General features: G+C 31.0%; 4 protein-coding genes and 1 non-coding gene across 5 annotated transcripts; 2 read left to right on the forward strand and 3 right to left on the reverse strand.

Annotated features, from left to right (window-relative positions):
* Positions 1 to 5,153: 5,153 nt before the first annotated feature.
* TRNAK-CUU lies at positions 5,154 to 5,226 on the reverse strand. Its single transcript has one exon. It is a non-coding gene; the product is annotated as a tRNA-Lys (tRNA).
* Positions 5,227 to 5,711: 485 nt separating this feature from the next.
* LOC107015485 (protein SAWADEE HOMEODOMAIN HOMOLOG 1-like) lies at positions 5,712 to 10,016 on the reverse strand. The gene is given in 10 exon segments (XM_015215774.2): positions 5,712 to 6,020; positions 6,023 to 6,107; positions 6,203 to 6,322; positions 6,462 to 6,605; positions 7,136 to 7,187; positions 8,618 to 8,690; positions 9,074 to 9,302; positions 9,551 to 9,596; positions 9,669 to 9,754; positions 9,863 to 10,016. Coding segments are annotated over 10 exon segments (912 nt in total). The 5' UTR covers positions 9,917 to 10,016; the 3' UTR covers positions 5,712 to 5,997.
* Positions 10,017 to 11,483: 1,467 nt separating this feature from the next.
* LOC107012885 lies at positions 11,484 to 13,579 on the forward strand. Its single transcript, XM_015212847.2, has 2 exons — positions 11,484 to 11,967; positions 12,740 to 13,579. The coding sequence occupies exons 1-2, from the start codon at positions 11,668 to 11,670 to the stop codon at positions 12,830 to 12,832; spliced, it is 393 nt and encodes a 130-aa protein (XP_015068333.1). The 5' UTR covers positions 11,484 to 11,667; the 3' UTR covers positions 12,833 to 13,579.
* A 571-nt stretch (positions 13,580 to 14,150) lies between these two features.
* On the forward strand, positions 14,151 to 14,740 carry LOC107012884 (protein STIG1). Its single transcript, XM_015212846.2, has one exon. The coding sequence runs from the start codon at positions 14,181 to 14,183 to the stop codon at positions 14,622 to 14,624; it is 444 nt and encodes a 147-aa protein (XP_015068332.1). The 5' UTR covers positions 14,151 to 14,180; the 3' UTR covers positions 14,625 to 14,740.
* A 37-nt stretch (positions 14,741 to 14,777) lies between these two features.
* LOC107012902 (gibberellin 2-beta-dioxygenase 8) lies at positions 14,778 to 17,171 on the reverse strand. The gene is made up of 3 exons (XM_015212868.2): positions 16,394 to 17,171; positions 15,483 to 15,852; positions 14,778 to 15,152 (listed from the first exon to the last, which is right to left on the reverse strand). The coding sequence occupies exons 1-3, from the start codon at positions 16,927 to 16,929 to the stop codon at positions 14,919 to 14,921; spliced, it is 1,140 nt and encodes a 379-aa protein (XP_015068354.1). The 5' UTR covers positions 16,930 to 17,171; the 3' UTR covers positions 14,778 to 14,918.
* Between the last annotated feature and the right edge of the window lie 7,081 nt (positions 17,172 to 24,252).

The following is a 24,252-nucleotide window of genomic DNA, read 5'->3' on the forward strand; positions in this document are numbered from 1 at the left end:
TTCTCAACATTTTTTTTGTTTTGTTTTTCATCCGATATAATTGCATCAAACTGTTTAATTTCAAATCCTTATTGGGAAGTTCCATAATCAAATGCTCTTTACCAAAAATAATTCGTATACATGAATCGTATTTGAAATCTTTAATTAAAAATGACATTTAAAACTATTTTTAATACGTTTTTCCGTTAATTAAAAGCTTTTGGTTAGTGGGAATATGGCCCAGAAAAAGAAGTTAAGACAAATACATAATGGTTAGCTTAATTTATGATTATTTTCCGCACGTATGCTCATTTGTGTGGATTGTGGCGTACAAAGTTTTTGTTTGGGTATTTATTAGAATAGTTTTTTTTTTATAAAAATAATAATATATCAGACATTGTAATAAGAAAATATTTAAAACCTAAAAGCAAATTCCAAAAAAGAAAGAAAATTTGAGTGTGGAAGGGCAGATTGGGAAGTGGTGCTCAATTATTGAACTCCTCATATTGCACTAATCAAATCTCTTCCTTCTTTTTACAACTCATTTTTCCGTACATACAAAAAATAAAAATAAAAGCAAATGCAAAAACAAAAACAAAAAAGCAACCCCTCTATTGACTAATTTATCCATTTATCAAATTTAAAAAACATAAAAAAAAATGTAGCATAAGTATTTAATAAGATCATATTGTTTTTGTTGTTGTGGGGGCATAAAAATAAAATACAATTAGTAGCAAATTGGTAGTGAGCACTCTGACTCGAGGGAGTTGTTCGGATGGTAATTATCCGATCACTTTTAATATAAAAATTGTGAGTTCGAGTTACCAAGAGAGTAAAGAGATAGAGCAGCTTCTGGAGGGGTTCAATTTTATTTTACTTTTTTTAAAGGAGAAGAAGTAGCGAGCCTTTATGTGATACTATAATGTAGAATTAAGTTTTATTTGATATTTTCAAGACATAAAATAAATACGAAGAGCATGAGGGAGTCTTTTAGGTGACACTCTTTTCCTTTTATATAAATAACTAAATTTATATACATTATACTCTCTATGTCTCAATTTAACACTTTTTTTTAGTAATGCCTCGAAAAGGAATAATTTTTACCTTTCTATAAGTAAAGAAACTTTACTTCTGAACCCCCCCCCCCCTCAGCCCTTAACATAATGATAAATGATTTTTAAGCATATAAATATTCATGATTTGTTTTACACTATAAGTATTTTTTTATTTTTTAAACTAAAGTTAAGTTGAGTCAAACGATACCACACGAATTAAAACAGAAAAAGGGAAAAGGGTCTGATATACCCCTCAACTTTGTTATTTGGAGCTGATATACTCCTCGTTATAAAAGTGGCTCATATATACCCTTACCGTTATACAAACGGCTCACATATACCCCTGCCGTTACAAAATGGCTCACATATACCCTTCATTTAACGGAAGTTAAAAAATTAGTTTTAAATTTATATTTATTACTTCTAATTTTTTAACAAATTATTTAGGGGTATATATGATTCTTCTATCAAAATTTAAAGGAATATTTTAATTTTTTTCAACATAAATTATTTTTTGACTTCTTTTATTATAATTATTTGAATTTCTTATTCTTATTTTATTTTTTTCTTTCATTCCTTAGTTTAAAGAACAAAAAATTAAACTATTTTTTTTTGTGTGTATTGTAATTTAATTTCGTATTCGAAGAAAAAATTTGGTCATCTACAATAAGTTTTACAAGAATATTAGTGAAACATAAATAAATTTGATTATCAAAATAATAATTATAAATTAGTCATTGAAATAAAAAAAAGTCAAAGAAAATATGTTTGACGAGGATTAAATTTACTTACATGGGATTATATTTTTTAGAAAAAAATAATAAAAATTTAGATTAAAATTATTTTTTTTTCATTTTTCGTTAGAGGAAAAAGGTATATATGAGCCATTTGTTTACAAGTAGGGGTATATATGAGTCACTTTCATAACAAGGGGTATATCAGCTCTAAATGACAAAGTTGAGGGGTATATCAGACCCTTTTCCCCAGAAAAAATATTGAAAACATCAACCATATTATATTTAAGGAGTTTTATGTGGTGACTAAACCTCATATTCCACCAACCAATTAAATTGCCACTAACACCATTGTTAAGGAAGGTATATACTAAATAGTATTATGCCATATATTGATGCCTATATATAAGGAAAAAAGAAGTATAGCAATTCAATAAAGCTGAAACATCAACATAATTAGAGCACTTTTGTATAAAGTGAGCTAGCTAAAGGGACTTGTCACTCAACAATTATTTAGCAATGCATTATGAACTCTTATAGGATATATGAATATGAAAATGATATAATAAATCTAAAAAGGACCATACCTTTTAATTATATGAATGAAAATTTATACATCTCCTCATCCTTATCTTCTTATACAGTTATTATCCAACTTAGATAATGTATAACGTATTAAGCAATCGTTATATCCTTTTTGCACGATCGAATATGCAAATTTCTCATTTTTTTTTTCTTCCCACTTTGAATCTATTGCTATTTTAGATACGCTTTTTTACTTTATTCTAAATTTGTATATTTATCATAATAAAAGGTCGATAATATAAGAGTAAAATAAATATTAGCATCTTAAAATATTAATAATTGATATAAGTTGGGATTGAAAATTATCGTAAAAGTAAAATGAGGAGACGTAAATAATTTTCACCCTATTTTAAATTATTTTATATGATGAGTGATATTGATGACACCAGTTTGAACTTAAATTACCAAGAAACATGGTCAATACAAATTTGTATTTCCCACTTTCATGGATCATAAATATGGTGAAGAATGTGTAAAAATTTTTTAGTTGTGTTAAAATGTACAAAATTTAATATAAAGTCATTATAATAATATAATAACATATTTAACCTCTATACGTTAAATAATCTTTTGACGAATGTTACACCTGCTTATTTTACGCCTGCTTATGTTATTTTGACTTAATCTTCAACAACTTGCTTCTCCTTTTCATAATCTCCTTTGCAAAATCTATGTCTCAACACAGAGAACCTCTCTGAAACAATTTCTCCAATAAAATCTTCAATACTGTCAAAAACGTTGCGGCTAGACCTCCCCCCTTCAAGATGAACACCCCTTTCTAACCTGGTTCAATCATCGATTATCGAACCACTAAACCTGACTTCATCATTGAAGCTGGCTCTGATACCACTTGGTAGGACCGGAAATAAGCAGGTGGAAACGCGGAAGCTAGCAAAGCAAACCTCGAAAGACCACGAGTAAGAAGACAACGAGAAATAGACCAAAAGACACAAAGATTTAACGTGGTTCGGTTAATCGACCTACGTCCACAAAGGAGATAAGCAATCCACTATAAATATGAGAGTACAAAATACAGAGGGAACCAACCTCAACCAAATCACTCGGAATACATGGGAGGTTCACACAAGTGATAACATATCAAGCTTGTGACCCACAAATTCTCCCTCTAACCACAACTCTCAAAGCCCTTAAGACTACATTGTGAATGCTGATTAAGTTAGAAGGAACATTCCTCTATTTATACAGTCTTAAACCTTTTCCTACTAGAAAAAGGATTAGTCAATCCAAAACTTTTTCCTAAAAGGAAAACCTATTTATGGTAAGAAATGAGGACAAATAAAACCTAACACTAACCACCCTTTGTCTAAGATGGCTCCGCTAGCCCCACAAGTGAAGTTATTGTTGTCTTTTTCTGCTTTACTTATTTTTATGAAGTCGAATTCCTACTCTATGATTGGGTGCGCACTTAGCTAAAGAGAGCTGTAATAGGTCCCCAATCACTTTTTTTTTAAATCAAAACAATGTTTTTGGTTGATAAAATTTACTTTTTTTTTTCTCTCTCATGAACAGTAGAAAAAATAGACGGAAGGCAACATTATATTAAACGTTGAGAGCCAATAATGTAGTGTCAATTTCTAAATATAGGTAAAGTTAAACTAGAAATGATGATTGACAATCACACTCACAATGTCTGATTCACAAGATTCTGCTAAACCATTTAGCAGTCCTTTTTCACCTTTGAGCAAAAATTAGATATTATACCCTCTAACTTTGCCTCACATTTACATTCGTTAATTTTGGAGCTACATAAGTAGGTAATTAAATCGGATAAATGACATAAGTTTCATCTTTTAAGTTCTCTTATTATCATTATCCTCTATTAGTATAAATTCTCAAAATCTCTCATTTTCATACATCAGATTAATGTATCCCGCGCATCAAATTAATGTATCTGGCGCATCAAATTAATGTTATCTCACGCATCAGATTAATATATCTCGCGCATCAGATTAGTGTATCATGTATAAAATGTACACCAGATTAGTGTGTTATGTATAAAATGTAACATATCTTACTTCACGATTAATATATCTCGTGCATCATATTAATGTATCAGCACTTATATTATTGTATCAGTTTGAGGAATTTTTGTAATTATAAACTTATAAGGGACAAAAGATAATTTTGCTTTAAAAGTATGTGATTTTTGTCCTTTGCGCAATTAAATTTTCATAAAGTTGAGTAGCTAGATAGATGTGTTCTACGTGACACTTTGCATCCTAAATGAAGTCTCACGTTTATTATGCTATGCAAATTACGTGTCTTTTTTTGTTTAGTTTGGTATGAATTTAAATGTATATTTATGCATTTAAACTTCACTACTGTCCATTCCTTGTAAAAATAAAATTTGAACAAAAATATCTTTACAACTTATAATGATTTGAAATTGATTTTTTTTTAAAATAAAAAAATGGAACGCCCAAAATTGATTGAATTTTTTTTTTTAAAAATGACACGCCCACCGTGGGGCTCGAATAGCTAGATAGATGTGTTCTACGTGACACTTTACATCCTAAATGAAGTCTCACGTTTATTATGCTATGTAAATTACGTGTCTTTTTTTGTTTAGTTTGGTATGAATTTAAATGTATATTTATGCATTTAAACTTCACTACTGTCCATTCCTTGTGAAAATAAAATTTGAACAAAATATCTTTACATATAATGATTTGAATCTCATTAATTGATAAATACCCAACGCAATCTTAAAATTGATTTTTTTTAAAAATAAAAAAATGGAACGCCCAAAATTGATTGAAAAAAAATTTAAAAAATGACACGCCCACCGTGGGGCTCGAACCCACGACCACAAGGTTAAGAGCCTTGCGCTCTACCAACTGAGCTAGACAGGCTAGTTGTTTAAATTTATTAAAGTTCCGTTCTTATCATTGCTGTGAAACACAACCTCAGTTTTGTTATCATTCACTATCCTAAATACTACTCAATCACTTTTAATCTTTAGATTTTACTTGCTTTTAGCATTACTTTAATCATTTTTAAGTAATAAGCCATTTATTTTCTGGTATCCAGCCATAAGTTGAGTGATTCTACAACAACAAACTATGGTTCAATATCAAGTAAATTGGGGTGGACTATAGAAATCCTCACTTATCAAATACCATTCAAAATCATCTTAAAATTACAACTCTTGTTATAATTGTGGTCTAATAACCCATTCAATCAGTAATCAGCAAAGAGACAATATAGAACAACAACAACTTACCTAGTGCAATTCACAAGTGAGGTGTGGAAAGGGTGGGATATATGATATACGTATACCATACCCCTTCCTTTGTGAGGTAGAGAGGTTGTTTCCGATAGAAAAGTGGGCAGAAAATTAGAACAAAGGAAAGGAATGCTAAAAATTACATTGCTTCCAACATCCAAAATTCGAGCACAACGCCCCGGATGCTCTGGCCTGGTGAGTTTAAGATTTTACCAGACCATCGAGTTACAGTCATTCACCATTGTATTCATGAAACTTGTACAAGACACACAATTAAGCGTAATACACAAGTAGAGTTTTGAACACTTCCCAAGTTAGGATGCTTAGTGACTTAGGTGTGTTTTCTTTGTTTAACCATCTAGCATCACTGACACGAGTTAACTACATCCTATCCTCTTCAGACTCCACTTGTGGTGGAATTTCACTGGGTGAGTTGTCGTTGTTGTTCTTGTTCTTGTTATTGATGAAGTTCGGTCTGCAACATATCTTGTCCAGTACAATTTTCTCCTGCATCAGAACAATAACAATGAAATTATTAGTATTGAGTATTGACATCAATATACTACCAGTCTACCACTACATGCCATGTTTCAATGATTTACCTCAGCCTTATCTAAGTCATAGCGGACGACAAAGATGCACGTGCATCTTGTATTATCATGTAGATTTCTTTGGATCTCCACAACCTCTGCGTCACCATATACTGCGAGATATTCATCTTCCTGTGAATTTGGAACATACCATTACAAATTGAGCATAACCATACTCGTAGAAATGAAGAGACATATTTCGTGATATCTATGGTGGTTTTTAAGAACCGAGTTATTATTCTTAACAAAAGTTGGAAAAATGAAATGATACCCTGAAGCACATCACAGGATCTCCAACACTCAGCTTGACACATTCTGAGGGCTCTAAGGGAACAGAACGTTCACGTACTCCCCTTTTAACATTCACCCATTCATCTTCTTCATTACCAAAGCCAGCAAATCTTACACGAACTTCCTGCAAAACGAAATATTTCATATATTTCAGACTTAAAAATGTATGTGTGAGTGACAAGTGAGTCCATCATCTACGTTTCAAATTCAGTTATCAATGCATTCTATCATATAAAACCTAGGGGAGCATTCACAGAACTGTTGCTACTTCACTCAGGTCCAGGGAAATATTAGACGTTTCCTACTTAACAGTGGGGTCAAGGAGATGTCTTAAATCTCTCACATACACCGTGACCACTAGATTATTTTAACTTCCAGCAGTGTCAGAGCCAGGTCGTTTAATTACAGGGTTGAAAATACGAAAAGTAAACACACGAAGAAGCAAAAGAAAGTTCAACATCTGCAATATATACATAAAATATGTCATTTTAACCATGTATAAACAGTATAAAGTTTCATCAATAAACCCCCTTGACCTTACCTAGCTCCACCTATGACGTCCAGGTAAACAAGAACCAAAGGGCATATTTTAGTTTAAAATGTCAACACAAGTAGGTAAACCAGATAAAGGATCAGAGAGAACAAACATCTTACAAGCTCGCCCGTGTAAAGAACTCTGAAGTTGAGAAATGAGCCCACGTCATACCTGCAAAAGCCAGAGAAACCACTACTTGGTCAGACAGGGTTATTATCAATTTTGCCGCTGCAGTAAGAGCCTGCCAGAGCATAACACACTTTGCAGTGTTTAATTTCATATTAATTACGTTAGGACTTCATTAAAACTTAGCTTCATTCGCAAGAGTCATTCTTTGTTTTCCTAAAAGTCAGTCCATAATCTAGAGTTGGAGAATAGGGATGAGATAGAAACAGATTGAGAAGGAGAAAAAGGATAGTAAACAGCAAATGATAGTAGCAAAAAGAAGTTCAAAAGTAGAAGAGACTTGCACAAAGATAAGGAGAAGCAAAAGTCATTTTGAACAAACGAGACTAACAAAGAAGCAGAGAAACAGAAGTCGTATACAAAGAGTTGTTGCAAATGAAAGAACAGAAAGAAGACAGTAAGAAAATGCTGAAGAGTATTGACAGAGGAATGTATGTCACAATGTCTGAAGCGCAAACTTATTTCAAGTTGCTTCGCTTCACTGATGAGAAGCAATGAAAGCTTGCTTCCGAAGTGCTTCATGACTTTAAGCAATGGAGTGATCTCTCTTTATAACATCTCAGTATATAATTCAAGATCTGTAGCGTAGTTTTTGGAGGGTGAGTAGTATCTTATCGAATTCATACATCGATATGGTAACATAATTCTTGGTGAGTAGAGTTCAGAAAGCATACAAGCAACTCAAGCTGGTTCCTTTTGCCTAAACAAGGAAGCATTGGATATAAAAATCTAGAATTACTATCGAGAAAGGAGTTTTGTCACACCGGATTCATTGACCTTAGACCTTTACGACATTCATATTTTCATAGAAATCGATGCTCAGGACAAAAAGTTGCTATGACTAGCACCAGCTCATCCTGTTAATGCCTGAACCATTCAGCCAACTTTTGTTTTCAGTCTGAGGTATGAAAGACTTGCCTCTACAGTATGGTATGTTCATTTTTCTTCGACATTTCATGATAGAAGTTGAGAGAAAATGATAGACCAGTACTCTAATGAGGTGATTGTTTTCCACTTATAAGTAGCTTCTTATGCTTCCTATCATTGTTCCAGAATGCCTTAATACATCTTTACTAGCTTCAACTTCTAAAACTCAACCCTCAAGCTGTTGAACTCGGATAAATCCAAAAGTTGATTTTACCAGCACAAATTGACTACAAGAGATCTGATGTTTCATCGTGACATTTTATCACCTTTGGCAATCTAAGATGCAGGTTTTTTAAGTATACAAGAAATGCAAATTATGTCATTCGTTAAGTATTTTTTTTTCCAACCTAAAGGGCCACTAGCAGCGATGCTTTTTCCGTGGCTGTGATCTATGAGGAGAAATAGATTAGGTCTAAACATGTAGAATCTAAGGAAAATAAAGCACTATTTGTCATATAGAGAACGCTATAGCTATATCAAATACTCACCAAGCTAAATCCTTTGCTGACAGAGCTTCAAAAGACAACCCTCTGAGTTCTTTGGCCATCTCTGCTGCAGAAACTACAATAGAATGCACATTGACCTGAGACTGACAGTAACAGCAACCAAGTAGTTACAAAGTTCAACGCACTCTATTTAAAATACGAGTCTGGTTATCGCTTATACAATACATCATTTTTCTCACGATGTTGCACTCATGCTGTCATGCATATTATAATACGACACTGTGATCATGTGTGCTAGTTACATGAAGAACTTTCTTTATATCTAATTCTTCTTTTCATAGTCATCTATATTTCCGCAGCTCAAAAGAATTTTCATGTGATTCATACATCGATACGAATAAACTAGGACAAAATCAAACATGTGACCATGAATAACCATAGCTCAAAAATGCAGTCTCAATTCATTAGACAAATAGAGGCCAGTGAGAAATTAGTAACCTCTGGGCCTCTGAGGCAAGTCATATGCACATTCTGGGAGTCTTGTGTAACCACAAGCATCGTATTTTTTGTAGACCACCAGAGATGAACTTGTGTTTTTAGATTTTGGTTTTCTTCCTCGTCGTTTAGGAACAATAGGTTCTTCATAATCATCAACATGTTCTACATAATCATCATCAGGGACTTCAGCTGCTTTTGGTTTTTGCTTATCAAGAAACCAACTTTTCACCTTTGACATAACAAAAACATAATGAAAATTCGCAAGAAGATTCATATAGTCCCTCCATTTCAATTAGTCTGTCTAAAAAAGAATGCCTCTCTTTCTATTTTGACAATTCTTTAATTTCAACTTTTCACATGCTACACACTATTCAAAAAATATCTTTTACTTTGTATACTTAATGTGAAGTCAAAACGAGACAAACAAATTGAAACGGCGATGAAAACAAAGAATATTGATAAAGTTCAGAGATAAACCTGTTCCCCTTTTATTATAGATTTCCCAGTACGAAATGGTGAAGAACTGCAAGAATTAACAATTAGCTATATATATATATAAGAAATAAAAGACAATTTAATCTAATTTTTTTGTTACCTAAACTTGTTGGCAAATTCTTGACACAACTCTTGACTGATTGATTTTCCTTTCAATCCTTTAAAGAAAGTGGTCATTTCCATAGCCTGTTGACACAAAACTGAAAATCCTCAGAAAATTAATCCACATTTAGTAATTTAATTTAATCCAAAAGACATGCAATAATTTAATCAAAAAATTGAATTGAAATTTACTTCAGCTAAGGTGAAATCCATTAATTCTTCATCTGTTTCCATCAAATCATCCATTTTTTTTTTTTGGGCTGTGTAAACCAAACACAGAATAAGAGAAGAGAGAGAAAGCACTGTGTGTTCTTGTGGGATTTTGTTAAGTGCTTTTAGATCCTCTGAGTCGAGGTGAGTGTTTAGTGTACGTGTTAATCCAATAGATAGTTGACACGTGTGTGTATGATGACGATAATTGGAGCGAGTCATGTAACTCAAGTACTCCAAACGAAACTCAACTGAAATGGGCCAAATCGGGTAACAAATAAATTGTGATACCTTTTATGGAAAATCGTATATAATAATAAATTATTTATTTAAATTAAATAATTTAATTATAGTTTAATTTAATTGTACCTTGTAACAAATTTTTATTATTTAGAAATTCTTGATTGTCAATTTATCCTCGCCTCTAATGTATATATACATGCAGATACATATATCTTTGTACTATACACTTATAATTGTACAATACAAATCTTTCTCTGCCCAGTTCACTTTCGCCTTTCTCTCTTTCTCGTTTTTTATACAAACACAGATTATACAAAATAAAATGTATAATTTGTGTTTGTATAAAGCGAGAGAGATTTGATATACAAACGTTTTATTTCGATTCAATTGTATACGAATTCAAATTTTATATAGATATAAAAATACATAAAATTGAATTGAGAAGCTGTCAACGATTTATACAAACGAGAGGCTACCAATGATTTATACAAATAAAAGGTTGTCAGCGATTCTATACAAATTTGATGCCCCCAACGATTTATACAATTTGATGCTCAATACAATTATGCAAACTATAACTATAACATATAAAATTAATTTTTATGTATGCTAAATATAAAAGTTGCTCTTCCTTATAAAATCGAAAATAATTTTTTAATTTAAAAAAAATATTTATGTAACTTTGAAGGGCATAGTGGTCTCCAAATTGGAAGAAATAGATGGCCAAAAGATCATATGATTTAAGAAAAGGGATCTCTTGAAAATTCTAATAAAGAACATTATATGATGGAAGAAAGTTTTATATTCTATAACAAATAAATTTTAGCATTTACTTTTTAAATATATTTGGTTTTAATCAAATTTTAGGATTAGATATGTCCTTGTACTTAAAAAAGATCAAAATTATCCTATAATGTTAATTTCTCATATTCCACCTAAATTTTCTTATATATGTTTACGCGATACATAATTTTTTATTAAATTTACTTAGTCATTTTGTATAGATATTTTTTTGTGTAAAGCACGAAAAAAAGTCATGAATATATCTTTTTACTTCGTATATTAGCTAATATACTATAAGATCAAATATGCCTCTATTTTTTAAAATGGACTCAACCCAATCCACTAAACTAAATAATACCCCTATCATATTAATCTCAATTTTAATCATCCTAATGCATTTTTATTTGATTTTGAGATTCCTTTCAATACATGGGCACTTTTGCCCACTTTAATAACGATGGGAGCATATTTGACTATATAGTATAATTAATGAGCTGTTTTTGACACTTTTAAATAGCTAGAGGTTTTTTTTTCTTCAATGTTAGGAAAAAAAACTATACTTTAATTAATTTTAATATAGATGTAAATTATTGTCCAACGGTCGACTCTTGGTGCATATTAAGGCACATAGTAACCGTTGTTGAGACAAACTCCTCGTCTTCCACAATTCACAATTAACATATCTAATATCTCTGTTTCCTTTTGTTTTTTGAGTTATTAATTTTCTTCTTCCCTGTTCTTCACAATTCACATAATCATCAATGGAAGGTGCAAAAGAACATGGTGGTCAAGTTCAGCATGTTACAAAGGCATCATCAGATCAGTTACTGAGGAAGTTCGCTGAGATGGATTCTGAATTAGAAGTTAAAAAGGAGCTCAGATTAGCTAAAAGAAGGAAAAGAACACTGCAAACCAAAGTTGATACTAATAATCATGTTTTCGGCGAAAGGAAGTCCCTGTTACCTCCCGCAGCTTCTCAAAGATCTGCGGCGTTGATTGTAAAAGCAAAGCTTAGAGCTAGAAATCTCAACAACAGATCCTTTTTTGGTACTATTGAGAAGGTTAGAGTAATTCATTCTTCATCACTTGCTATTTCTGCTTCGCTAATTTCACAGCGGATTGATCGATTTAATTATCAACTAAGCAATAATAATAACAGAGCAAGCTAATTTCATCAAATAGCTTCAAATATTTAGGCAGAGATAATTGATTCCTGGATTAGTTTATTCCATGTTTTTTTTTGGGATAAATTGTAGTGTTAACAATTGGAATAACTAATCTTGCATCTCAGAATAATTTATTCCCCAACCAAACGAATCTTAGTGAATTCGAGTAAAGATATTGTTATATTCTGATATTGGTTCAAATCTACAATTGTAATGTTATTGTTAGGTTTTATTTGTCCTAGATTTTTTATCATAAATTGACTAATTTTTTTCTTGTAGGAAAAGGTTTAGGATTCTATAAATAGAGAAATGTTCCTTCTAACTTAATCAGCATTCACAATGTAGTCATAAGGGCTTTGAGAGTTTTGATTAGGGAGAGAATTTATGGGTCACTATCACTTGTCTGAACCTTCCATGTATTCCGAGTGAATTGGTTGAGGTTGTTTCCCTCTGTATTTTGTACTCTCCTTTGTGGACGTAGGTCGATTGACTGAACCACGTTAAATCTCTGTGTCTTTTGGTATATTTCTCGTTGTCTTCTTACTCGTGGTCTTTCGAGGTTTGCATTGCTAGCTTCCGCATTTACACCTGCTTATTTTCGATCCTAATAGTTATAATGATAAGTTTGTTCTAAATCACTTGTTTTTTTTTTTCTTCATATGGATAGACATGGCGCAGAACTGTACAAGGGGCTTCAAAGGTCTTCATTGAGAAGCATTACAATCGGCATAGGCGTCTAATAAGTGATACAGAGTATTAGGTAAACATGTGTTAAAACAAGGTTGGCTTCTTACTATATTCTTCCATCTATAGTAAGAAATAGTAACTACATTCTTTATTTATTTAATTTTTTTTCCTAGTGAAGCTGCTGCTTTTGATTTGTAGTGTGTAATCTTGTTATTTGATTCTTTAACTTGTATGTTTGTGTAATTTTGATAAAAGAATAAGAATTGCTGAATCACAGTATTGATGATTCTATGTTGGTGAAATTAATGTATCTAAACCCCAAGTTGAGTATGTTTCCATATGCTCAAAAGGAAAGCAAGTTTGTGAGGAGAATTATTACAGAGAAGCCAAAGACGGACGAGGAAAATGATGATCCCCATGCTGGATTCACCTAGCTAGAGGTTTTTTACAATAGTATAATAAATCAAGTAGAGATATTTCAGTAGGACAATCTTATCATGTCTGATGGCCAGCTCAAACATGGGAAGAGTCCTCTAGCAGTGAGAACAACTCCGAAAACTTATCAAGGACTAGAGTTGTGAAGACTTTAACCCCCCGTCATGTATTCTGAGTAGTCAAACATGGGAAGGATTGATGCTTCAAAATGTTGAAATTCTTTATAAGATCATCCCATCTCCTGATATCAGTTCAAACGATCCATATTGCTATTTTAGATCGATTAGCATTTTACACTTGGTAATTGATTCATATAATCAATATAACTGGCGCATGTATAACTGTTCTTCATGTTCATATAGTAAAAATGATGCAAAAATTCATTTCATCACAACCATTTTCTACTAAACTTAAAGACGTATATGTCTTTCATTTTCTTCTTTTCACTTTCGAGTTCTGGTGTGATCTTTTCAATTAACAATCAAAAAAGCCTTGCGCAAAATTTAGTTGGGTGACTGTAGAAAGACTGAAGAAATGAGAGTTGATTTGGGAATTTTCCGATGAATGTTCTTTATTGATGCATATGTCTTTGTTTGAATCGCATCATCATCTTCACTAGATACTGTAAATCCAACAGTGACAGATGGTGAGTGAAAGCAATGTAGATTTGAGAAATCAACATTTCCCTACTGCAACTTGTATGGATTTAAGTTCAACCTTCCAAGTATAATTTGGGCTCCAAGATCTGTCACTAGCTCTTGCTGCCAAGAAGTTCAAAAAGCGAACTGCATAGGTTTTGACATTTATCAACTGCATAGGCTTGTATTTGTGCATTATGCAACTTTGACTTATCGCATAACAAGCCATGTTATTTCAGATTCTTGCGCATGGACCCTAGATTTTTGTATTTGACATTATGTTCTCATGCCATACTCTTTTATTTATAAAACCTTGTACCAGTTCAGCAGAAACCACAAGTGTCAATAATGGATTTTATCATCCTTCTCATCGTCATCCTTGCTCTTTCTAGCACACCAATTACCATTATATCCGGATCTGTGACAAACCATACATATTCAACTACAAACTCTTACACCAACGTTGCTCTTTCTGCACGAAAAGTTGTATTTCCTCCTCCCAGACAGCTAGGAAAACACACGAGGACAGATAATTCTGATGACGATGACTTGATATGCAAAACTTGCAAGAGATTATCAGAACATCGTACATGTTGTTTCAACTACTTTTGTGTTGATTTGTTCACCAACAGGTTCAACTGTGGCTCCTGTGGCCTCGTCTGTATCGTTGGAACAAGATGCTGCGGAGGGATCTGTGTGGACATCAAGAAAGACAACGGAAATTGTGGCAAGTGTAATAATGTATGCTCTCCTGGTCAGAATTGTTCATTTGGCTTTTGTGTCAATGCCTAATTTAATGTATTTCTCTATCTGTACCAATAACCAATTCCCCTGTACCCTGGGTGAAATGTTACATCTTGTTCAAGTTTTTTAGTTACATAACTAATTTCAAGTTTTCTAGTTGCTTACATCTATATGAGAGATCTTTAAATAAAGATAATAGCATGATCAAAATCTTAAATCTCATATATTTGACAAAACATATCCGAAAACCATGTACATACAATCTAACAACAACAAAAATAAAGAGAAGGAAATTAAAAGGCAAACTGAAATGCTCTGTATCAGACTCATTATAGAAAATCTTCAAAGCTTATTATAGATATAAATGAAGAAATTGTAAATAAGAATAGAAGCTATCGCGATAATAATTTGTTGCCCAATTGAAACGGTCTTCTCTTGTTCATGTTCATGCTTAGTAGAGTTATCTTCGATGATCTTAGGAGGAGAAATTAGTAAAGCCATGGATACACAATCCTCTGTTTTACCTTGATAAACAGGCCTTCCTATCACATGCTTGTATTGTCCACCACTCCATCTCTAAAACAATTCAATACATGAAAATAAAAACATAAATCTTAAAGACTTCAAGTGAAATATTACAAATCCACGAATGATTGTTATCATTACTTTTTTCCATTTTTTTTAAATCTAAAATGATGTTAGAACAAAGTGGTTACTTAAGGGGCCCTTATGATGTTTGTAAAATACGAAAAGAAAGATACTATTAAAAGTAAAAGGCCTAAAGTTAAACACAATGATGGCCGTCATAATGGATCATTTTATTAGTTTTTAATCTCAATGGATCGTGGCAACAAGTTCATTCTGGTTAAAAAGATATATATACTCATAGACATTGAAATTTATTACCTGCAAGAGATCTCCGATGGTGACAATAAGTGAATCTTTACCAGGCTGAAAAGAGACCCAACCTTTCTTAGAATAAACATGAAACTCTGAGCATCCATTGCTAACATGCAAGCACAATGCATGAGGAAACTCAGATCCTCTAATCAACATTCGAATCACATCGTATTTCAAGGTGTTCATCATGTACTCTTCATCCCCTTTTAAACTTCCTTTATGCTTGTGTAAATAGCAGATGGAGGTTGCTGGCAAATCCCCATTTTCGTCATCGATATTTTCATTGATTAATTTTTTAGGAGTATTTTGCTGCAGGAATTGTAGGATTCTTCCAGATATGTCTTCCATGCCATCCAAAAGTTTCTCCATCTTTTCACTGTCATTGAAATTGAATAATTTTATTAGTACGAATGTTTTGATTAACAAGGTGAATTATCAACTAATATGATTTAAAATATCTAACGTTGATTCAGTCATCATCATTTAGCACGCATGCGAAGCATGAAGAGCAATAATTATATTAAAGAGAAAAAAAATAGCTAGCATGTGTTTGCAATGATTTCAGTTTGAGATTATAAGTTATGTTGCTAGTGGTGGAGTCAAGATTTTCATCAAAGCAAACATGTTAATAATGTTGACAAATGAACGAGTCAAATTAGATTTTGACTTATAGGCGAGCTTATATCACATTAAATTGATCGAAACGCATGGATTAACCATTGAATCGAAACAATATGGTCATGACTTATGAGCTTACAAGCCTTGGTATTTATTAGAGGTTGATCATTGGATCCTAGAATTAACAAACATTACAGCTAAATATTTAATTTACAATTTCATATTATCAATCTTACTACGAAGGGCTGATTAATTAAGAACAAATTAAAAGAGGGGACAAAATTGATGAATTTAATTACCTGAAATTTGAAAATCCAAGAGGCCAAATTCCCTCCATTTCTTTGTTGAAATTTTGATCTCCTCTGCACCAAACAAACTCTTCACTCGTCTCTCTTTCTTCCTCCCCGTGAAATTCCTCAAATCCATATGCCTTTTCCGATGACATTGTCAATTTTTCCTTTTTCTCCGGCGAAATCCCAAAGATTCCATCCCCGGCAGATAAAACTAACTTGATCAGATCCCCTGAAATTCCATGGTTAACAACCTCAAAGCATCCAATCGTCGCAACTGAATCCAGAATTTTCGCGATTGCGTCACTGTCCAAGGACGCTAATGACCGAAAATCGAGTTTCGACGGACTGTGAATTGATTTTTGCCTCGGGAATACTCGATCAGGTAGCACGAGGTCTGGTACTCTTAACGAATTTTGCAGAAATTCCGTGAGGACTTCATCGTTCCTAACGCAGGATCGGCGTCCTGAGGCGATCGGAGATGGCGGCGGTGCACGGAAATCGATGAAGGAACTATCCGGCATTGTTTCCGGCGAAACTGCCATGTGTTTTAGAATCTAAACAGATTGGTTATATTGACGAAAAGACTAGTAGAATTATAAAAGAGGAAAAAAAAAAAGAGGAGGAAGCAGCAATGATGAGAATGTTCGAAAAGTCGTATACAATTGGAGAATCGGCATGTCCCTTCGCTTTTAATATGCTCTGCTTTTTCATATATTAGCTCTGCTTTACAGGTATGATACTTTCTCTTCTTCCTTAACACTACTATTGCCTTTTGCTAATTTTCTTCATTATGGGCTGTTAATTAACTGGACTGACTATAACGATAACTACTACAAAATAATATCATAATTGAAGTGCAAGATGCATTATATAGTTGTTATAGTAACATGAATAATAAGAACTACGACTACTAGCATACAAGAATAAGCAATCCAATCCTCTACAATGTCCTCCATATGATTCTATCTCATGTTTAATCACGTCTTTTCAATACTTCTACGTCTACATTTACCTCCTTGAAACTATTTTGACAAAATTTCTAATTGATCAATTCAAATTACATGTCAGATTAGGTCAATAATCAATCTAAATTTAAGCAGATTAGACCGATGATATTTATATGGGCTTAATTTGTCATCCCTAGACACTAGGTGTTCTTGTAACATCACTCTGGGTTGTGTTTTGAATCTCTTAAGTCCAGTAAGGAATGGCCCAAATAAAAACCCTTGACTTTCAAAATTCTCAAACACCATTCCAAAAGATGAATTTCCTATCATCAAAATCATAATTACTCCGAAATGTTTGATTTGATTGATACATTATGAGTTTCACTTTTAATGTCATAATTTTTTAAAACAATGACTCTTATAAATCTTTCTTATATTTGGAAGGGCCCGTTAACCTTAAGCCCTCTTTGGGTCCATAGACAGCTCTCTTATTGATTTTCATAGATATCCACTTGTAGGAATGTTGGTCGAAGTACTATTAACATCCTGTCTTTTTCTTCTTTGCATAGACCACAAAAATAAATATTCAAAACAGATATAACTTTCAAAATTTTCTAATGTCTGGTCTCATTTTTAAGAAAAAAATTTGAAAAATACCTTTGAATTTGACGAAAATTAAGTTTCATCTTCGAATTATAGACAATTGTAAAAATATCTCTCTACTTGACTAACTAAACTTATATACACCCTGATCTGCCACATCATATAATAAGTGATCTCAAACTCTTGTGTTGCATGTGACTGTTAATAAAAAGCTGAAAAAAGTGTTGAAAACACTTCTAAACTTGACGATAATTTAGGAATGTATTTCACTCATGTTGTGATATCAGAGTTGTATTTATGTTCAGTTAATTTAAGACTATCAACACTGTTCGAGGATGAAACTAATAATGAACACCTAGTTTAGGAGTGTTTTTAATACTTTTCTCACTAATGACAGTATGTGCAAATTAAAATTAGACGTTTGATCATGTTTTATTGTAAAATTTGAAGAAAAAGAAGTAATCTTTGGCCATGAATACAAATCGAAGAAATTAATTTAACTTGTCGTGAGTAATTTCGAGCTTAAAAAATAACATGAATAAATTTGTTGACATAGTTGAAGAATCTTTTTCCTGGATTTGATACCACATTTCTAAGGACGTTAACATCAATTACACACTTGACTCCCATTGGAAAAATGAACTATTTTCAGTTTCATACTCTATGTGTTTAAGACTGATATTACATCATACATGAAATCAACTCAGTATTTGGTGTCGGCTACCTCAATATTGAAAGTAGCCACCTTGTTTTCACAATTTATATATATTTTTCATTTCCACTTGCATGGAATCATTGAATTATGCATATGTCACATTTTATATATGGTTTTCCTTTCCACTTGTATAAATTAACTAGGTTGCTCCTATTTATATAAAAAAAAAAAATATGAGTACAATTTTCAATAGTGCAGTGGTGAAATTGTTTTACCTTTAATCAGAGGTCTGCGATTTAAATCTATAGAAAAAATCGTGCGTCATTCTGAATAATTGCAAAAAAATAAAAATTACGTAATAATGTAAGAATGGTGACGTTATGCTCCCAAAAATATTTGAGTTTAAGTTTTTCAAGCGTGTCTCTCTGGGGACCAAATAATAATAATAATAATAGTAATAAAGGATAAGAAAGCATACGTGACGTGTCTGATTTAATGGGCCAAAAGTAGGCATCAAACGAGAGCCCAATGGCCCACAACTATCACTTGGAGTCCTGCAATAACTATTGTTGTAGGTAAACAAAAAGTCAAAATAATCTCAACCAACTTGATGCCTCAATCCTCCAAGCATATCCACCAACTTCTCCCAACCTTTGAAAACTTCTTTTTTTAAAAAAAATTTTCCGTCCAATGTTTGAACCTAAGGAATTTTTCTATATACATCGTTCGAATTTAAGATCTTTGATTAAGTGAAGAACAACTTCATTCACGTCATTACAGTGTATCATTTGGTAGTAATTTTGAAACATTGATTGAACATTAGTAGATTCCTTTCTCGGTTGCAATTTATATACTCCCTCCGTTTAAAAAAGAATTATCCTATTTTTTGTTTAGTCTATTTCTAAAAGAATGAATCTGTTCGTTTTTTAGTAACACTTTAACTTTTCACATGGCATGTTTAAGACCGCAAGACTAAAGGGCATTTTGATATATTTGACATAACTTTAATTTAGAACACACAATTAAATTTTCTTTTCTTTTCTTAAACTCCGTTCCATGTCCAACTAGGCTTTTTGAAACGGAGGGAGTAGCATTATTTAATAGGATAAATATATAATTTATAATAATAAAAAAATTCAAACTTAGTTTAGATTGTAATTTTCTTAATATTAATATCTCTCACTTTGATTTTGTGCCCAATTATAGACATTTAAACTAATTGAAACGAGAATACTAAATATTTTTTATTTTCTAAAACAATAAACCCTACAATGCTCAACGAATCATAAGTTTCTTCGTAGGGACCCCTTTGACTAATTAGAGTGTGTTCGGTATTGAAACAAACGTATTTTTAGATATTGATTTGTTAATTGTTTTTTCACGTTTGGTAAGAAAAAATTACAAATCTAAAATATTTAGATATAATTTAGACAAATATTATGAAAGATAGAGTATAGAAATGACAGAAGAGGTAGGAAATTACGAATGTGAGGATGAAAATAGGATGCGTTGAAGGATGAGAATACACATCACTTATGAAATTTCATATTTTAAAATAACTTACTTACCTAGAAAAAATATTATTCAAACATGAAAAAAGATTGAAAATTTTCTCGATAAGGAACACACCCTTAGTCACAGACGTTGTAATAGAAAACAACACAAGTTATTTTAAGTCACAACTTGCAGTTGAAAAATTTAACGAAGTCATAGCTTTCAACATTTTCATTAATCCTGAAAATTACAGTAATCTTAGAAATTAGAGTAATGCTTACTCTATAATGACGAAGCTAACCTAATTCAGAACAATCATTACTAACAATTGACATCCTTTTTCAAAAAATTACGCTATTTAAATAAGCAAAATCTATACATATATATTCAATCTCTCTAATTACTTCATAAATGAGTGAATATTCTGACTCCACGATCAAACAGAGAAATTATATTTATTTTTTTGCTAAGAGATGTGAAGGTTTGAAAAAACGTAATGATATCTTTTGAGACGGAGAGGCAGGTATCTAACAGCACACTTTTGGCAATAATTCAACCAACAAAAATCCAAATTAATCTAAAGATTGGGTCCTCATTAATGAGATGGTTAAGTGTCAAAGTTCACAGAATTTGTATAAAAATTTAAGACAAAAAAGATGATTAAAAAAAACAAACTTACCTACCTTTGACAGGGACTTGGAAAATATAGTTGAAAGGGTCTTCATATTTATGCCTTTTCACACTTATTTTTATATTAATATATGATTTAGTAGGTGAACAATATTTTTCTAATTAAATCATATACTTATGTGGTTATCGTACCTTATCCAACTTCGTACACCTTAATTACTTGACAATGTAGAGTTATCGACCATACATTTGTCCCTTAGCTTGTTTTATTGTTTTTTCACAACTATAAGAGGAAATATATCATCGCAATTCACATTTTATAAAAATATTATTAAAAAAATACATAATTTTATAAAATATTTTAAATGTTAAACAGCATTTTAATATTATATATAAGGTTTGAAAATATATGAGCAAATATTAGAACAAGTCTAAGGCTTCAATTGTTTTCATTAAAATTAAGAGGTCTGAATCTGAATATACATTTAAATATCAAGATTTGCATTAAATTTTGAGTGTTTTGATCTGAATACGCATCTGAATATTAAGATGTAGTTTCTAAATTTGAACACTAAATATTAATGTTGTTTGTTTTCAATATCCGAATGTGCAAGTGAAATTGTACATTATATTAATAAATATTATAAAAAATTTCATTTCAACAAAATATATCACTTTTGATTAAAAAAATCGAAAAGTTTTAATAATCATGATTTGGAGTACTATTTTTTCATTCAAAAACCTTGATCAACAATAATACAACAAAAATATTATCGCAACCAATGTTCTTGACACGCGTCAATACAAGAATATTATTAATATAAAAAAAATACTTGAAAGAATTTATAAAAACTTACCAATTCAAGAGGAAAAAAACGGTGTTTGATTGAGAAAAGAAAGAAGAAATTTTTAGTTATGAGATAAAAAGGCACGCTCAAAACATAGAAGTGATGATTTATTATTTGATAACTTATCAAATGAGTCTGAATGTTGTTAAGAGTCTCCTACAGATCTAAAGAGATTTTTAAAAAAATTAAACAAATATACTTATAATGGGTTGAATCTGAATGATTCAGTTTCAGATCGAAAAATCAAACGCACTTAATGAGCTGAATCTGAATAATTAATATTCAAACCTCCGTTAAGTGGAAACAAATGAGGCCTAAGTATCTAATAAATGTTTGTTCATTTACAAACTTGTTCAAAGAAAAAAAAGGTGAAGTTATGTAATTTGTCTTCTTTTCTTTCTTTTATTCTTGGAAATTAAAGTGGATTTAGTAAAAATTTCTCAAGTTGGCGACATAGAAACTATTTGAGATTTTGTCAAACAAAATATTCATGACTAATTCAGGGAAAATATAACAAAATAAAATAATTTTCCAACGTAGTAGTTAATATACCTCCTATTTTAATCCTACATTCCTAAAAATTAGGTGTCCTACTAAAAATGGGAGTGATTAAGAACATTTAAGGACCTAATAATGCCTATTTTGTGAGAACTATTATTAAGAGGATTGTATAGAGTACAAATTGGAATTAATATATCTAACACTTTGTCTGTTTATGAAATTTGGTAAGTGTTAAGATGCAGATTAGTTAATTTTAATTTAGAGCAAGTTGGCTTAGCTGGCAGATTAGGTACAAGTTAGTTACGAGTTGGTTATTTTGTTATAAAGTTAGTTAGTTTGTTATTAAAGTTAGTTAGCTTATTTTTTCCAGCAATTTGCTTGTGATTAGAAAGATACACACTTGTATAAATTGTAATTCACAGATGAGATAATACAAGTTTTTCCATTCTCTCATTCACTCAAAGCAGTTTCAAAACTCTGTTTCTCTCTTCCATTTTCATCCTTCTCGAAGCTTCTTCAATGGAGGTCTGAAGTACTCCATAGCTTCTCCTTGTTTCAACATGCTTTTGATAAAACACATATCCAAACACAACTTTAAGTTCTAAAAGTATTTTTCTAACATAACTTTATATTTTTTTCAAGTTTCAACAAAATCTATAATCAAACGTTATCTGTGACACATTTTTGACTTTAATGTAGTCGAAAAAGAAAATAAGATATCTTTTCATATCTAAAATTAATTTTAAAATTCTTATTTAATCTTTTTAAAATGATTTTAAACCAATAACTCGTTTTAAATTTCGTATACTACGTCACATAAAATTGATGTGTGGTACCTCATTTTCCAAAAAATAAAATAAAATAAATATGTGAATTGATTTGGCTGAACTCAAAACTTTAAATTATAAAGAAAATTTGAAACATGTGATCTTAACAATCCAGTATGTTTCTGTAGCAATAAAATAATGACATTAATACAAAAAAAATGAAAAATTAGAATTATTTATCAAATATAAAAAATATTATTATTTTATGGAAAAGTATTAAGAATGATTTAATATTGGAAAATACAAAGCATACCTAAATCATGCCAGCTACTTACTTATATGGTTAATTGTATTTTCCCCATTTTGACTATTTCTCTAGAGTAAGTGTGAACAAATTGATATCTTGCAAATAATAATTAATTAAACAAAAGAGAGAATTTTGCATTTTTCTCATGATAGTCAAAGTTAAGGTTCCGTCCACTTATTTTTTTGTGGTTGAGTTAAAGTTCAAACAAACATATAATTAATATGATAATTGGAAAACTTTGGATAAAAAATTATAATAGCACCATACATTCTTTGGCTAAGTAGATATTTAGATCCTGAAGAAATTGATATTATTAATTCCCTTTTTTTTTCAAAGGAAAAGAAAGAAAATTAAAACTCGAATTTAATACACATTCATGGGATCTACAAAAATTGGTTAATACTGTTGCAGGCTTTGGCCATAAGAGGAATGTAAATATTTAATAATGAGTTAAGCGATCTGTATTATTTGTTTGAATCGTATGTACACGTAACTTTTTATTAATAAATGATCCGCTCAAATTGTTATTTCGATTTAAACGAATTTGATTAGATTAAAAAAGTGAGTCATAATTCAATCTATTCTATTCTTATTAAATTTTAATTAATTTCGAATGTTTAATATATAACATCTCAAATAAAAAAATCAGTCTTGTAAATTTTTTTAATAAATTAGTTTGAGTTATATATCGTTCCAATTTAAATGAGTGATATATACTAAATGGACTGGACGGCAAGGCTGGTCTATGAAAATTTGGTGCCAAAAAAGGTTATGGGATTTTAGATCTTTCTGTATATTATTAATTAGTCAGAATATTATCTTCTAGAATGTATTATAGTAACTCGTTAATAAATCATAAATTAATGAAATGATTTTTTAATTTCCTTATTTGAATGCATTAAGACCAAAACTCCAAAAGTAGGCAATTTGACTAAATCTTTTAATTTAGTTAGTTATATATTTATTAGAATTTCGACGCTACATATTTTATTATAGTTGTTTGTTGTTTAAAATGTTTTGTCATGTTTACAATGTCTTTTTGCTATGATTCGTTATTTTATTCTCTAAATTATTTTATTTAAAATATTCTTTTAAATTAAAAATTTTAATTTT

This window comes from Solanum pennellii, chromosome 3 (assembly GCF_001406875.1).
Source record: "Solanum pennellii chromosome 3, SPENNV200".
NCBI lineage: Eukaryota > Viridiplantae > Streptophyta > Magnoliopsida > Solanales > Solanaceae > Solanum > Solanum pennellii.

What these genes read in the sequence shown, in the direction of transcription:
- LOC107012885 (XM_015212847.2), top strand. Translation starts at nt 11,668, where the DNA reads ATGGAAGGTGCAAAAGAACATGGTGGTCAAGTTCAGCATGTTACAAAG. An exon ending in TTTTTGGTACTATTGAGAAG is followed by an intron (nt 11,968 to 12,739) that starts GTTAGAGTAATT and finishes TCATATGGATAG; the next exon opens with ACATGGCGCAGAACTGTACA.
- LOC107012884 (XM_015212846.2), top strand. Translation starts at nt 14,181, where the DNA reads ATGGATTTTATCATCCTTCTCATCGTCATCCTTGCTCTTTCTAGCACA.
- LOC107012902 (XM_015212868.2), bottom strand. Translation starts at nt 16,929, where the DNA reads ATGGCAGTTTCGCCGGAAACAATGCCGGATAGTTCCTTCATCGATTTC. An exon ending in CTTGGATTTTCAAATTTCAG is followed by an intron (nt 15,853 to 16,393) that starts GTAATTAAATTC and finishes TTTCAATGACAG; the next exon opens with TGAAAAGATGGAGAAACTTT. An exon ending in CCATCGGAGATCTCTTGCAG is followed by an intron (nt 15,153 to 15,482) that starts GTAATAAATTTC and finishes GAATTGTTTTAG; the next exon opens with AGATGGAGTGGTGGACAATA.